This window comes from Pagrus pagrus (genome assembly GCF_965226575.1).
Source record: "Pagrus pagrus genome assembly, chromosome: 15".
Lineage (NCBI taxonomy): Eukaryota > Metazoa > Chordata > Actinopteri > Spariformes > Sparidae > Pagrus > Pagrus pagrus.
In genome coordinates, this window is record NC_140199.1 from 23,271,054 (window position 1) to 23,286,617 (window position 15,564).

The 15,564-nt window shown below is 39.2% G+C and overlaps 2 protein-coding genes across 2 annotated transcripts; both read left to right on the forward strand.

Moving 5' to 3' along the window:
- Nucleotides 1-609: 609 nt before the first annotated feature.
- LOC311270442 (pyrokinin-1 receptor-like) lies at nt 610-3,096 on the forward strand (the record flags this gene model as incomplete). The annotated part of the gene is made up of 6 exons (XM_084375301.1): nt 610-759; nt 879-975; nt 1,623-1,828; nt 2,088-2,309; nt 2,384-2,561; nt 2,778-3,096. 6 exons carry the CDS (start codon nt 610-612, stop codon nt 3,020-3,022), a joined length of 1,098 nt encoding a protein of 365 aa, XP_084231427.1. The 3' UTR covers nt 3,023-3,096.
- Nucleotides 3,097-4,391: 1,295 nt separating this feature from the next.
- On the forward strand, nt 4,392-13,105 carry LOC311270711 (rho GTPase-activating protein 19-like). Its single transcript, XM_084375822.1, has 11 exons — nt 4,392-4,478; nt 4,784-5,037; nt 5,836-5,916; nt 6,496-6,705; nt 6,822-7,048; nt 7,165-7,251; nt 7,735-7,800; nt 8,927-9,142; nt 9,250-9,345; nt 9,811-9,924; nt 11,788-13,105. Exons 1-11 carry the CDS (start codon nt 4,432-4,434, stop codon nt 11,800-11,802), a joined length of 1,413 nt encoding a protein of 470 aa, XP_084231948.1. The 5' UTR covers nt 4,392-4,431; the 3' UTR covers nt 11,803-13,105.
- The last annotated feature ends 2,459 nt before the right edge of the window (nt 13,106-15,564 follow it).

Here is a 15,564-nt window from a genome sequence, read left to right on the forward strand (position 1 = left end):
ATCCAGCCAGCCCCAGCCCGTCCTGTATGTAATACCACTTTGTGCTGGCAAGAGGTGATGGTCTGAAAGCCCCCAGAGTTTCACCTGGCAGATATATGCCAGCTGTTAGTGTAAACAATAAACAAAATAAACTCACAAAGTGTCAAGAAATTAAATACTCCTATTTGTATTTTTAGCTTTCCTTACTAAACAAAAAAATAAATATACCATATTACCAACCATATACCTCCTGAAATGTTCCCTTTTACTGAACTAAGACAAGCTCAATTGCCTTGTTAACTCATGGTACAAAACACACTTTATTCAAACTCAATATGAACTAAATAAAACCAAAACACACTTGTTTTTCTTTCCACATTACCTCTAGGTTGGTCATAATAAATCCTAAATTCACCAAGTAAGATGTGAAAATATTCCTGCTCTACAAGCCATTTCTATCTGACTTGTTTGTGTCTGTGTACAAATACTCCACGTGCCTTTAATGCCCAACATCACTGCCAGATAATCTTTTTCATCTCTTTGTCACCATTGTCTTACTACACATAAGATAAATCAATGACGGACTTCATTTCTCTACGGTCTTTTAAGTTCACAGCCAGCTGCCTCACCATGAACTTCTCAGAGCAGCTTTCATCCCTCTTCAGCTGTAACGTCAGCCCGAGTGAGACCCCACAGCTCGATATAGGTGTTACCAAACGTGAGCCGCTGGCAATTGCTGTCCCCATGACCATCTTCTACAGCATCATCTTCTTGTGCGGGGTATGAACATTCAATTCTACACCATACTATGAATAACAGTGTTAATGATATGCTGAGGTAACAATACATTTCTTGTCAGACTGTAAGCCACTTAATGCTGCCCCCCTAATGCTCTATAGGTTTTATTCAATGGTGTGAGCATACTGACCCTCCTAATGGATGCTCACATGCGAGTCAGTGCCATTCGTTTCTACCTCCTCAGCCTCGTCATATCAGGTACACACCACCAACGTGCACCTTAAGGAAGACCAGTAGTGCCAGTATCAAACTGAACTGCATTGAGCTTGCTAGAATTATAATGTAATAAAACAATTTTAATTTTCATGTTTGAAAACACAAGAGAAACTATGTAACTATGTCAAACTCAGACGTTCTAATATTTACAATATTAATGAGGTAATAATACAAACTCAGAAATATTTATCTTTTCCATTGGTGAGTAAACAAGCTGTTCTCAGAGGAAAATAAGGTCCCCAGAACAACGTTTGAAGCTAGAAAGGTGGCAGGGTCCGCCAAATATAAACAAAGTAAGACAGTATGAAACTGTGTTGTCCTTTTCAATTTGTTTATGAAGTTTATTTAGTCATGACAACGAAGAGAGTTTGTTTATTTAGTTTGTTAAGGAGTAAAAAAATCTTTATATATTGAATATATTGATTTGAATATTTTTTAAAAATCATCATTTATTTTAAAAAACTGTGTTTATAAAAAAAAAAATTCAATTCGAACAAAGAATTCAATTTCATATTGTCAGTCCTGGACTTGGGAACTTCCTCACCACAACTTCAGTCTGTTACCTACTTCATGCTACTCAGTGTGTATTCACTAAATGACCCTCGTGTTCCTCTCTCTTTAAATTTTAGACATTCTGCAGCTTTTGACCATCCCAGTAACTTTGTATCGCTATTACTGGGAGAGCTACCCATGGCGTCTGGGTCAGGTGGTATGTAAGGTCTACTTCATGGTCCGGCAATTGTACTGTGCCACCACCAGCTGGGTAATCATGACCTTCACCACTGAGCGCTACGCAGCCATTTGCCACACCATGTGGTCTGTCTCCATGCTGAAGGTTGAGTACTTCCACAAAGCAAATATTTTGTTTTCTCAGGTAAAAAGAAAGCCAGACAGAAAGTACAGACTGTGCCTGTGCTGTATCTGTATCCCAGAATGAAATGTAGATGAAATAAGAAGTAATATTTCAAAATTGCAAAAGATACCTGGTCATAAAGAAAATTGAAGAAAATTAAATATGCACAGCCCATATTTAGCATTTCATAGAACGATCTAACAAATAGAATTTCCTCCCCTCTCCCTTTCCTCTCCAACAGAAGTCTCGGCTGCCGTGCCTTCTCTTAGTATGGATGGTTTCTCTGGTCTCAGCAGTACCCTTTGCTCTGGTCTATGACCAGGCTCGCGCCTGCATCCTGGACTACACGGCCACCACTCGAGAAGAGGCCTTTCATGTATCCACCATGTGTGAGATGACAGAGTCTGATCCTGCACACATCTACAAAGGTGCTCTAATTCTGAGAGCTGGGATCTTTTTTCTGGTAAGATGAGTGCTCTTCAACAGATTTACTTATCTTGATGAATCCAGGGCCTCAATATGCGTCTCCAACCACAGGTCCCACTGGTCACCATCGTTACTCTCTATCTGCTCATCCTGTTCTATCTGAGGAGGAACGGACGTCAAAGGAGAAACATGGGTCTCACACGGCCGGATCCAGAAGGAAGACGAGATATCCAGTGCCATCAGAATGGAAAGTTACTTTTGAATGAAAAGAGAGCTCTAAAACTCATGGGTGAGCCTGGTAAAATTATAAAACCTTGTTTATGTCTGAGGTTGTGGCATAGTAAATCTCCCGAGTACTTTTATTTACCTCATGATTTACTGTCAGATTCCATCCTACATTTTTGATACCTAACATTTAGTCAATACACTGGCAAGTGCAAATGTATTATGACCATGTTGAGGTCCTCTGAGTTATGCATTTGAGCTATTATGTTCTGTGTTCCAGGTGCAGTCGTGGTTGCCTTCTTTGTTTGCAACTTTCCGGACATTGCCTCCTCATTGATGCAGGTCTATGTGGTCGTGTGGTCTGACACGGTCCTCACCGTCTACACAATCTTGAAATCGTACTTGTCCCTTCCACTGTGGTATATCAACGGCGCTCTGGACCCGCTGCTGTTCTGCATTTCCTCCCGCACATTTCGCAGGGCATGCTGGAGAACTCTGGGAAGGCTCAGGCCTAACTGCCACTAGAAGTATGGGAGATTGTCTTGGCTGCGGCAGAGAAGTACAAGCGAAGAAGCAAGTAGAGCAGCCGGAGAGAGGATTGATGGTAGATGCTATAGAGAGCAGATGGACAAAAGGAGAAAAAGAGGCTCCCGCAAGACAGATCAGAAGGATGGAGATAGCTATGGAAGCCCCTTTCAACACGAGCTGCAATCATTTCACCAATTATTGCAGCTTATTTCTGTGTTCCTAGATGTGATCCATATCAGTAACTGGTGATTAATTTCAAGAGATTACTGTACCACCTACCTCCTTCACTAAACCATTCATTTCTACACACAGGCATGCATGCAAGCACACACACACACAAACACATGTGTGTCAAAATATTTGGACAAATTGAATGTTGATGATTTGACAACATTGTCCTTGAAGGTTCATACCCTTAAAACCCCTTTTCTAATTTAACTGAATTACAACAACAAGCATTCTAAACTCTGTGTTTTGACCCTTTTACACCTCACCTTGAGATGTAAAAACTAAATGTATTTTTGTGAGAGTTTCTCAGAGTGTTAATTAAATCGTTTAGTACAGAGAGTCTTGGATATTTCTTGTTTTGTGTAGTCAAGTAACATTTCTGCTGTTCAGATGCTTTTTTGTCCAGCTAGAAATATATCGTGTTTTGTCAGTGTTTTAAAGCTTACGTTATTGTGACAGCGGTGAAGATATTCAATGTGGGGATATTATTTTTTACATTACCACATTTCCAAAATGTCCCAAAAGATAACAAAAGAAAGAGATGTCGTTGTATGTGTACTATGTTGAGTCTGAAATATATGCTGTTCAAAAGTATTATTCATGTGCATATGTCACTTTTTTCTTAAATGTCTGGATTGGGTATGGAGTGAAGTGAAGTAGGAAAGTCTTGGTTTTGTCAAGACAACCAATAGCAGGGGACACAACGACTATAGATGAGGCCCCCTCTGCTGATATGACAGGTAGGCTAGAATTCCCATTTATAAGCACAGCCTTATTACCACATTGTCAAACTCATCCTCCAATCAATCGTCCTCCAGTTTGTCTCTTATTATAGCATGAAATTATTTTTTTTCCTTGCATTTAATTCAGTGCTCACATTCTCACATTACCTGCCGAGCCGGAGGAAAATATGACATGGCTGAGTTTAATTATGTCTAAACAAAGGGAAAAAAAGAAGAATTGGTAACAAACAAGCAAGCAGTCTTTTTCATCTTTCAATGCAAATAATTACAACCCAGTACCAAGAGTTTAAAGATGTCCATTCAACACAAGTATCAGTAGGTATCTGCGTTGTCCAATGAATAGCGCCCCTCCCTGCGTCTGACGTAAGATATTTCAGCCAATCACAACGCCGTGGGCGGAACTAAAAATGAAACAGCGGAAGATTCAAAACGAAGATGGCGGCTGAAAATGATCCCCAAAACAATCCCAAACTGGACAGAAGGTACCGAGTTTTCGTTTAGTATGTTGTCTAATTAACAAGTTTCAAAAGTTACGATGTTTTGGGGATGATTAGTGTTTGTAAAACATCTGTTTTAACTACTGAGTATTGTGATTTATAATCTGGTTTGTTAGCTTTAGCCAACGTAGCTAACCTTAGCAACAACTTGTTATGGTAGCATTAGCTAACGTTAGTCCACTTCTTTATGCTACATATCTCCCCCTTCTGATTTAACTTCAAAATTTTAGGCGCTAGCTCGAAGCTTTACTATTGCACTTCAAAATGCACCCTCTGTTTCTCTTTAATAGGGGGACAAAATGCAGTGTGTTTATCAGCCAGGAAAAGCCAAACGCAAGCCAGCCTGTGATCTTTAACCCAGACTTCTTTGTGGAGAGGCTGAGACATGAGCATCCACAGGTCTTCACGGAACTGGTACTGAGCAATATCACTCGACTCATAGACCTTCCAGGAGATGAATTTGCCCAGCTCACCGGAGAGTCTGAGCCCAGGGTGCCCCCCGCCAGTGGCTTTCTACGCTCCTTCAACTTCCTGAAACGGAAAGGTTAGCGCCATTAGTGTGCTCACGCTCATTAAAACAGTGTTTAGACAAATGTGTTTAACTTGGCACAGACCATATGTGCTAAGTTGTTTTATTGTGTTATATTATTGCATTAAAGACGAGCGACAGTCTGAGCAACAGTCCGAATAGTTATGCAGCTAATTCTTATTTTAATTATCAATTAATCAGCCGATTATTTTTATGATTAATCGATCGGTGATTTAGTCTAATCTTGTTGGAAAAAAGTTAATCGCAATTTACTGTAGTGCAAAGTAATGCTTCTTTTTTCCAACCAACAATAAATTACACAAATTACAAAGAAAAGCCGAAAGAAGCTGGAACTAGCAAATGTTTGACATTTTTACTTTTTGAAAAATAGGTGGCATTTAATTTTCTTTAGATCGACTAATTTATTAATTGTAGTTGTAGTCCAAAATCTGAATATATTCTTTTATTATTACATAAAGTAAAGAGAAGCAGCAAATCATACAATATCGAAGCAGGATCTTGGTAATGTTTGGGACTTTTGCATGAAAAAAGAAATAAACAATTAATTGATTGTCACAATAGTTATCCATTCATTTTCTTTTGATCGACAAATTGTTTCAGCTCTTATGAACGGATGAATTGATGATGAAAGAGATGGTTCATTACATAAACTCTCTGAACTCGCTACACCTGTTTTCTTTGTAAGTTGAGATAATAAAATGGATCTAATGAGCCTAATGAATAGAGTAATGGAATAAATCCATCTGTACACAGAAAGGGTACAGTCTTAATGTGCCATTTGATGCCTTTCAGACAAAGGAGTTGTTTTTGGTGCCCCATTAACTGAAGAAGGAATTGCACAGATCTATCAGCTCATTGAATACCTGAGTAAAAGTAAGTATATCTTCATATACACGCATTATTTCTGCCATTTGGATGGCAATTTCATCCACAGCAGTTTGTTATATCATGACTGCATACATTTTGCATGTGTGAAGACAAATCCTTAGTGATGACAGTGATTTTGTCAGACTAACACCGTTAATGCTTTCTTGATTTAAAAATCTCTTTATATACTAAATCAAATTGCCTGTTCAGCCTGTATCTTTTTACAGTTAGAAGAATAGTAAATTGTAAAGCCTCATTGCTGCATCCCAACTATTACAACTTGTTCTTTAACTTAGTTGGAGAGCAGTGAATTAGCATGAGGTCATGGTTTATTTCTAGACAGCGATGATGTCATTCACTGAAAGTGGACACTGGGAGCAAATGCTTGGGTCAATAATTTATCTGAAAGCACTTTGCTCCTGCTGCCTCCCTCCTTCCATTTAATTCACTCCATCTCTCTCCTCCCTTTTGTGTCTTTGTCTCGCTGCGTCTCCTTCATTCTGTGTCTACCCGCCTACACATCACCTTCTCCCTTTTCCCCTCCTCTTTGGCTGTCTCGCTCCATCTTTCTCTCCCATCCCTCAGACCTTCATGTGGAGGGTTTGTTCCGTGTGCCAGGCCACAGCCTAAGACAGGCAGCCCTGAGGGAAATGCTGAACGCTGGGGCAGAGATAGATCTAGAGACAGGCGACTTCCACCCCAATGATGCGGCGACATTGCTCAAAGCATACCTGGGAGAGCTGCCAGAGCCTCTGCTCACGCACAGACACTATCATGCTCACCTGAAGATTGGAGGTGTTTGTTGACTCATACACAAATCCTTGTCATATTCAGATCAAAGTAAAGACAAGAAAATGTAAAGTGACCCACTTGTTCTTTTTGTAACAATTCTCTTATCTGTTTGTGTCCAGAACTGACTCGCTTTGATGATAAGTGGAATAAGACAAATGTTCCTGACAAGGAGCGCCAGATTGAGGCGTTTCAGCTGCTTTTCATGTTGCTTCCACCAGCCAACCGCAGCCTGTTGAAGCTGCTGCTTGATCTGCTGTACCACACTGCCCGCAATCAGCACGTCAACAAGATGTCTGCCATCAATCTAGCCACAATGTTTGCTCCACACATAATCTGGCCCAAAAACGTAAGTAGACCACAACTTTAATTTTATCGTGCAACCCTATGTCGCACATGGACAAATTACATTCAACCTTGAACAGTTTTCTTGAATCTTGTTTTCTGTTCCTTCTTTTGTTGCAGGTGTTGGCAAGTGACCTGCAGGAAAACATTGAGAAACTGAATAATGGCGTAGCGTTCCTCATCAGGCACTCACAAAAACTGTTCAAGGTATGCAGCTTTTATGGTTAGGTCCAAACCAAACAAAGGCACATCTTTCTAATTGGCTTGTATTCAAATAGATAAATTCAGAACCTCCTAACAATGCAGTTGTTAGGTTTGTTATTTGTTAATGGGTTTTCCCTTCGCTTGAATGAACCTTCATTGAGAAGTGGTGCTGTTGTTGTCAGGGTTACAAGAAATTAAAACAGGGTCAGGGTGAAGAGAACAGAATTTGCACATGAGAGAATAATCAATAGAATCTGTTTTTGAAGGTGCCCCATAACTAGCGGTCTTTGTTGATCCCATTGACCTGATCATATTTCATCGTTCCCATTCATACACATCAATGAATTATAGCAGGTATTGTTGAACAATGCCTCCAATTAGAATCCTTCCAATTGGATGCTCTATGGTGAGCCATGGTACACTAAACTAATTTTTACAGTGACCTTTTGTCAGAGGATTAAATGTCTGTGTTTGCTTTTATTAAAGGCACCTGCATATATCAAAGAATATACACGCTTGTACTTCAAAGGATCAAAAACTCTTCAGTCTAAGGTGAGTATTTTTGTTTTTTGTCTTCTTATTCTAAAGTAAGTTCATCTTAATGAAAAGAGTGTAAGCACTGTATTACATTTATCTATAAGCTATTTTCAAAGCTGCCGCAGTAAATTTTATTTTTCTTTGCTAACTTTTCATCCAGTAACTTCAGTGAATGGTTAATTTTAGGTACTTCATGTCTAAAAACAGAACCTGGACAGGCTGGTCTCTGCTACTGAGCACTCAATGGAATGATTTTCAAAGAGCTGTTAAATAAAGCATCTGAATACAGTGTCAGTATTCAGATTTTTAGCGATATTCTTTTGTTGTTCATAAGTTTGTGCTTTGTACAACTCAGTTAGGCACATTTTCTTGTCATCACATCTTGAAACGAGCATGTGGTTTCAGTGACTAGGTTTACATGCACACAAATATTCCACCATTATTCAGAATATGACAATATTCAGAAATTGATCCTGGTCATGGACCACATATTCCACTTAGATATTCAGCATTAGGCCTTAAATGTAGCATTTTCTGTGTAAGACGTGGGATATGCCAATATTATTTGGGTTTTAGGAGCATTCTTTGGACAAGTATACAGTGATTCAGAATATGCTCTTAATTGGGGTTTTTACTCCTTTTTGTGAAACATGGCCTCTTGCTCTGTCCGTTGTCATGGATGCATTGTACACAAACCAACTAGTCAACAGTTTGTAAGGCTAGAGTAAAGATTCATGACTGAAAGAAAAGCCCACATATCTGGCTGTAAGGAGAAGCACGTGTACTTTTAAAAATTATGAAACACTTTTTTGGAAATGCGCAAAAATCACAACACTGACCTTCTCAAGACGATGGTTGAAAAAAATTGAAAGAGGGAGGCTGTGTACACACGGTCGTACGAAAAGTTATAATAAATTGCATGTTGACGCAAAAGTGGCTCTAGACGTTGAATGGATGACATATTAGGGAATGCTACTTGGAGAATGCTTGGCTGCATGTAAACAGGAATATTAGTGGAATGTTCATTTTCCTTAGCCATGTAAATGGCTTAGAAGGAATATTGTGTTTTTTATAATAAGGGCAATACTTTGTGCATGTAGAGATTAAAATATCTGGACACATATTCTATCTAACCTCCTAGGATGACCTGACACTCTGTTCCAAAGACGGGCCCTTGTGTTCAATACCGCCTGCCTCCCCTTCTCCTTCTGTGAGAACACTGGGAGGTGAGGTTTGCAGCAGCAGCACCATCGGGTCATCCGAGACACAGAGTTATACTGAGTCTGCCCTCAAAGAGCTGTACCAGCAGGTCAGCAACATGCCTGAGTCTGCCAAAAAGAAGAAACTCATAAGACAGGTACGGTAGGTCAGCGTATCCACAGTGAGCATTAACATGGTGACAAAAAACATACAGATGAACTTCATGCAGCCCAGCACCAACATGTGTTGTATTTCTGTCTGCAGTTTGAAAAGCAGCCTCTGCAGACCCCTTCAGCTGAGTCTCGGACACCATTCAGCAGGAAACATTGGCGTTCACGCTCTTTAGGAGGAATTATCAAGGTTTGTTGACAGTATTCCCGTGTCCAGTTTTTTATCACAAGTGATGCTATTAAACAGAATTTTTGTGATATGAGAAAAGAAATGCACTGAACATGTTGGTGAGATGTTTAAGATAAATTAAGTGCATTTTGACCACTGACTCTTTATAAAGATGGATGATGCTTCTTCACCTCCTCCCGTGGTCCAAAAATAAAGCCAAAATATCCTGGATATAGGCACTGCCATCTTGCGCTGATGATGTCATTTGGAGCCATAGTCTACACTGAACTGATTGGGTGAATTGCGGTATCTAGGCCCAGGGCTTTGGAGAGCCATCATGTCATCCATCTTTATATACAGTCAATGTGAAAAACATTCAAATAAAATGACATGTTTGCTTACAATAGCAAAATCTACATGGTATCTTTAATGCAGCCCCTAAAACAGTATACATTTCTCAGTAATAACTTTTTGTTCAAAAACCAGAGGAAGATGTTGGGAAGCCAGCTATTGACAGAAAAAGAAAACAGCAAAGTGCAGAGTCCTCTACCCAGCGGTTCAAGTGATGGCCAGGGAAGAGCAAACATCGCCTGTGGAGGAGTGAGTATTGCATTGTTCAAGCTGACCTCAGAATGACAGCGAGTGCCTTGTGTAACGTATCAATCAAATGTTTAATATGAAAAACCATAAGCCACAGTTATGGCCATTTAGGTCACAACAGTTATATCCTGACACTATAATGTCAGGATGACACAGCTGCCTGCATACTTCCATGCTTCCTTTACACTGGCATGGATGTTTAGCAATACATCCACTAGAGAGCTGGTTTTGTGGAGGCAGTGTTGTAGACGACAGTGGTCTGTGAGGCCATTTAATGCATCGCCACATGTGGATGGAGAATTCTCTTAACTAAATTGCCAATGAAAGCGATTGGCAACAGACAGCAGTACTTTTGGATGTCCACCACTGTTCAAACTTCTTCATCGTGTCCTAAGGTCAACTCGCTGGAATGATCAGCTACTTTGCCCACTACGATTTCCTGCAGTACTGCCTTGTTCAGTCTGCATCTGTAAGCTTTCAGAAAACTTGCACAAATTTGAACAAAATGAACACAGAGTACGGTCAGAGAGCACCGTCTGTGTCTGTTTATGTATCTACAATGAGCATGAATTACCTTTTACTTTAGGTGCTACTGGGGAGTATACTAGGAAGCAGGTTCAACATAGCCAGGATTTCTTTGTGTGTGCTGGGTCGACAAAACCTAAAAACCCAATTAGAGATGATGAGTATCATGATGGTGGACATCAGCATTCTTTGTTTATCCAGGTTTTATTCTTTAAATTCGGTGCACATTCCCATATAAAAGGGGCTTTTGGTGCATTACTTGAAACTTCTTCTATGAAGAATATAAAAAAGTTGTTACAGCAAAAATCAACACTGTTGCTGCAAATAAGGCAAGAGAGGATGCTGGCAGATGTTTGCTGATGGTGTAAATTTGTAAGTTAATGTATTTATTTGACCACTCAGTGCAACATAATAAACATTATGTGAAAATCACCTTAGTTTTTTACCAATTGAAGTGGAATGAATGTTATTGATTGAATATGATCTGTGATAAATACCAATAGGATAATCATTTATTTCATTGTGTTCTATCAGCTACAATAAAAACAGTGTAAAACAGGAACAAGCAAATAAAACATAATCCAAACTGCTATTTAGTTGCTGTGCCATCATCATTCTTTTAGTGTATGGATGATATGCTGTATAAAATTTAATGGGCAAAAATGATTTACTGCATCACCAACGGAATGAACGCAGGGTCTGTGGCAATAAAACACAGCGTCATACATACTGCTGTAATTACATGACTTCATTCGAGGATCAGCAGGTTTGCATATTTAAAGTATAGTCCCTCAGCCGAGAATCTATATCGCTCATAGTGCAAAAAGAGTTAGTTAAACAGTAGCCGGACTAGGTCAGGTGTTCTGCAGAAGTTAACATGGTGATCTAGCCAGGTTAAGAAAGCCACTGTTTTGATATTGAAAACCCTGGTGTGAGGCTCGACCTACCTCACCAACCCTTTAATCTGACTTCATAGTGCACTCTTCTGATATGACAAGAAAATTGCAGCAATTCAAAATGTTGAAATTGTCTCTATTATTCCTTGATGATGATGATGATGTATATGCTCAAGTAGTAATTCTCTTTTATTCAAACCAAACCAAACCAATCAAAATGTCATGTTTAAATTGCTGGGGCAGCAAACTGTCATTAACCAGTGACAAGCAGTTTTTCTCGTGACTGTGCTGACGGAGTTCTCAGGCACTTCCAGCTGTCCGTCTGTGGTTCACCCCAAACAGGCCTGGCCTCACTTTGTCTCAACAGCGCTTAAATTGCTAATGATCTGAGATATACTCTGAGGTAGAAAGGACCTAATCTTTTCTTTTTCTCTCTCCTCAGCTCGTCCAGGATTAACTGATTCAAAAGACTGACTGTGACAGGAGTATCAAAGGATCTTCTTGAGGCGTCGACACAAACCAAACAGTGCGATTTACTGTACACCTATGTTTTGGTGTGTTTATGTCTCTACTCAGCTGTGTTTTCTTAAAGTCTTAAAGGTTAATAAGATAGCAGGGAAATCTCCCAGTCTAGTAAGTTTTACTTAAGTTAAAGGTCATAGTAGGGCTTAATGGACAACAATGAGGATGTTACATGGTCTATTTTAAGTCAGTGCAATTCATCAGTTTTCTTATCGGAGTTCCTTCTTAATTTCCTTATTTCTTGTTCATTCACGATGTCCTGCCAAATGCAAGTGACATGTATTTACACCATTGAATTTCTGAGTCTTTAGCTTTATCATCGACTGTAACAAGTTTATTTAATTTGCAAACCTATTTTATTTATGTTTATTGGTAATCTGGATGTTTCAAATCCTTCATTCTAGTGAATCACAAATGCATTGTGCAAGCTTTTCTGTTTGTTAAATGTTCAGTTTGGTTGTAAGTTTAGTTTGACTTAAGCAGTAAATGCAGAAGAGTATTGCAGAAAAGTGATGAATTCAGATGTGCCTTAAAGTGAATATAGCTTACCTTACTGTTTTTATGCAATTTTTATTTAAAATGAAGTTTTTTCCTTTCATTTTCTTTTGATACATTTCTGATAGCTTTACGAGTATGCATACATTCTGTAAAGAATTAATTCAAGTTTCAGTACGTGTTAAAAGGATGGAGGTACTGAGTGAGAGGCCGAAGGGTTGCTTCACATACGATATATTTATTCTTTTGTCTTTGTTTCCACTTTTGCTCAACACTGTGATACTTTGAACTACTGTTACTTTAAACTATATCTTGGTTTTGCCTCTTTATATTGTAGTGTTTTTCACGGCAGTTTTGATTCTTATGCAACATTGTATACAGTTTTATAGCTTTATATGCACTTGTATCTTTACAGTTATTCAGCTTTTTAGTGTTTTTAAATTTTATTCACTATTTTTATCTTTTTATTTGGTGAGTTGAATGCAAATGAAGATGAATCTGTTGTTTGCCTTCTACTGTGGTGCTTTCTGGGAGAGTTTGAGCCACTTCCACTTTTAAAGCCTCCTTGTTGTCTTACTCCTTCAGTAGCAGTTTCCAGGTCAATGGTCACTGTGCCAAGCTGTTACAATTTCACTATAATGTGACGATTGCTGCATGGGCAACCTTAAATACCATGTAAACTGATAATATTGATGCTACTGTGAAGCTATGCAACTCACTGTATTAAAAGACAACAAGCTGCATTTTGTAGTCATCTTTTTATTTGAAATGTCAGAATATGTGTTTCAGTGGGATGCAGACATAATTATGAACCTTTTCCTGTTCTGACACTGTTGTTAAATGGTGTTTTAAATGTATTTTTGCTTCCTGGAGTTCTGGTAATGTTGCTATCTGCAGGCAGCAATGCTGTTTATAATGCTGTTTGATTTTCAGCCACAAGGTGATGCTGTTTAACTGCAAATAATTAGTTGTGCTTGATCAGTGGAAATAGACTGAACTGTTAGACATGTCTATATGCGAAGGAATCTGCTTATTAACTGCACATATGCTGCTAAATGACAAAACTTAACTTCCTGAAGACAGTCATCAAATACTGACACCTTGGGTCAAGTTTGGGTTCAACGCCAAGCCAAAGCGTCAGTATTTGACGACCTGTGGATGAGACTCATCAATCAGCCAACCTTCTTTAAGAAGGACCATAAGGAGCTGTATGTAAATACTGAATATTTAAAACTAAAAACTAGGTAATATAGTGCAGAGGTAACTGGACAGTGAAACCCATTTGAACAATATTTCTTTTAAAGGCAATAAATATTACATTACGCTTCTCTATCTCCCTTGCTGTGACCTGTACCAACTTTAACACTACTTGCCCCAACGTCCTCCAGCGACAAAGCATTCAACAATTTGTTTCTAAACTTTAAACATGCTGTAAATAAGAAACGATAAGAGAACAGAAACTCAAATGAATATAGTTCGATAATGTGTGCTTAAATTTACAAACTTTTAATAACTGTGTTTTGACATAAATGTGACCAACAGCGATAAGCTAAATACCCAGGAGGCCACCGAAGGGAAACATAACACCGTTACCAAAATTGTTGCCCTTTGCAGTAAATGATTTGCCCAAATTGAACATATTTTCAGGAGTTGGAGGGTGAGTGGGTGGATAGAAAGAGTGGAGGCAGCTCTCCACAATAGGAGGAATGTCTCAGTGTGTCATTATGGTGTCCATGTCAATGCATGTTTGGTATTGTAAGTATATGTTGTAAACATCTGTGAGAATGGGCCTGCTTTTTCTCATGTTCTGTAAATATACAACAGACATCTTGCATGATAGGAATAGTATTGTTTTACAGCCAAAACTCCAGAGGGGTTTTATTTAGCATTCCTGCTCCGGAATGAGCATGATGACTGTAAAATGAGTCAGACATAACTGTAATCAACTTTGCATTATCTGGTGTCCACACAAACCCACAAGCGTATATGATGAATGGATGTGATAGTGCTTTAAATGTATGCACTCAAATGCCTTTCAGAGGGAGCTAATTTGAGAACTACATATAGTGAAACACCGGTAACAGATCATTTGTGTTGAAAGGGGAAAAACAATTCAATGTTAAAATACTTTTTTTTTTTTTTTTCAAGTGGAGGAATTTTTCCTGCCTGTTTCTCTGAGGCGAAGCTCTTCTGAGAGTGAAATACAAATAACTTTGAAGCATGCTGTGGATTTTTCTGGATGCTAAATTTGGTTTCTTCCTGTTTTGTCTCCATCAAACACATTTCAGTTCTTCGTGAGTCGAGCATGCAGGAGCTAACGGATTCACCCCTCTATTCAGCCACGGGCAGCTACGTGCGTTGATGGAAGTTTGGGTCTTTGATTCTTAACTTTGGGTACAAGCCGTAGGAACTTTAAGATATTTACTAAACTCTTCAGGACGACCGATTTTTAAATTCTGTCCCATTATTTGCTGTTTTCTTTCTCATCAGTTGTTCGTGAGGTCTCATGTTTTCCAAGCCCTCCTCTTCCAGACTAATTGTAAATTGCTGCCATGTCCTCCCCCGGCTTTGAGAGCAGGAGAATAATTCCTGTTGTGTATTTGTATGCATTCCTATCACGACTCTGTGAGAGCTGAGGGACGTTACCACCACCCCCCATTACCGCTAAACACTACTGTCTCCTCTTTAATTAGCCATTCATAGAGGGAAGATATACACTGCACTGACGCTTTTACCGGGACAGATGGGGCTTTTTTCCCCCCCTCCATGGTGTGTATGTGCGTGCACACCTGCATGTGTGCCGAGCTGGTCAAGCAACAAAGCAGACAGATGCAAATGTTTTTCTACTTGTGTCTCCCCTCCCTGTGTTCTTTTTCTCCGTGTCTTTGTCAGTTAGAGTGAATGGGGTTTTTAGGTGTATGTGACTGTGCTGATGTTTATGTTGGGTGGGATCCACCCCGCAGCAGAGCCCACAGTAGAATTACACCAAGTGGCTCAAGCTGAGCCAAGCACAGCCATGGCAGAGGATAGCTGAAGAGTTTGTTCGGTAGTTTTAGAAAACATAAGTATGTAACGAATTAGTAATTTCTGCTTATTAATGAACAGCAGTAGTAGTTCCTTTTATATATGAAGACAATATACAATTCTGACTTTAAACTCTGAATTCTGCAAAAAAGAGTCAGAATCCTAAGTTTAAAGTCAG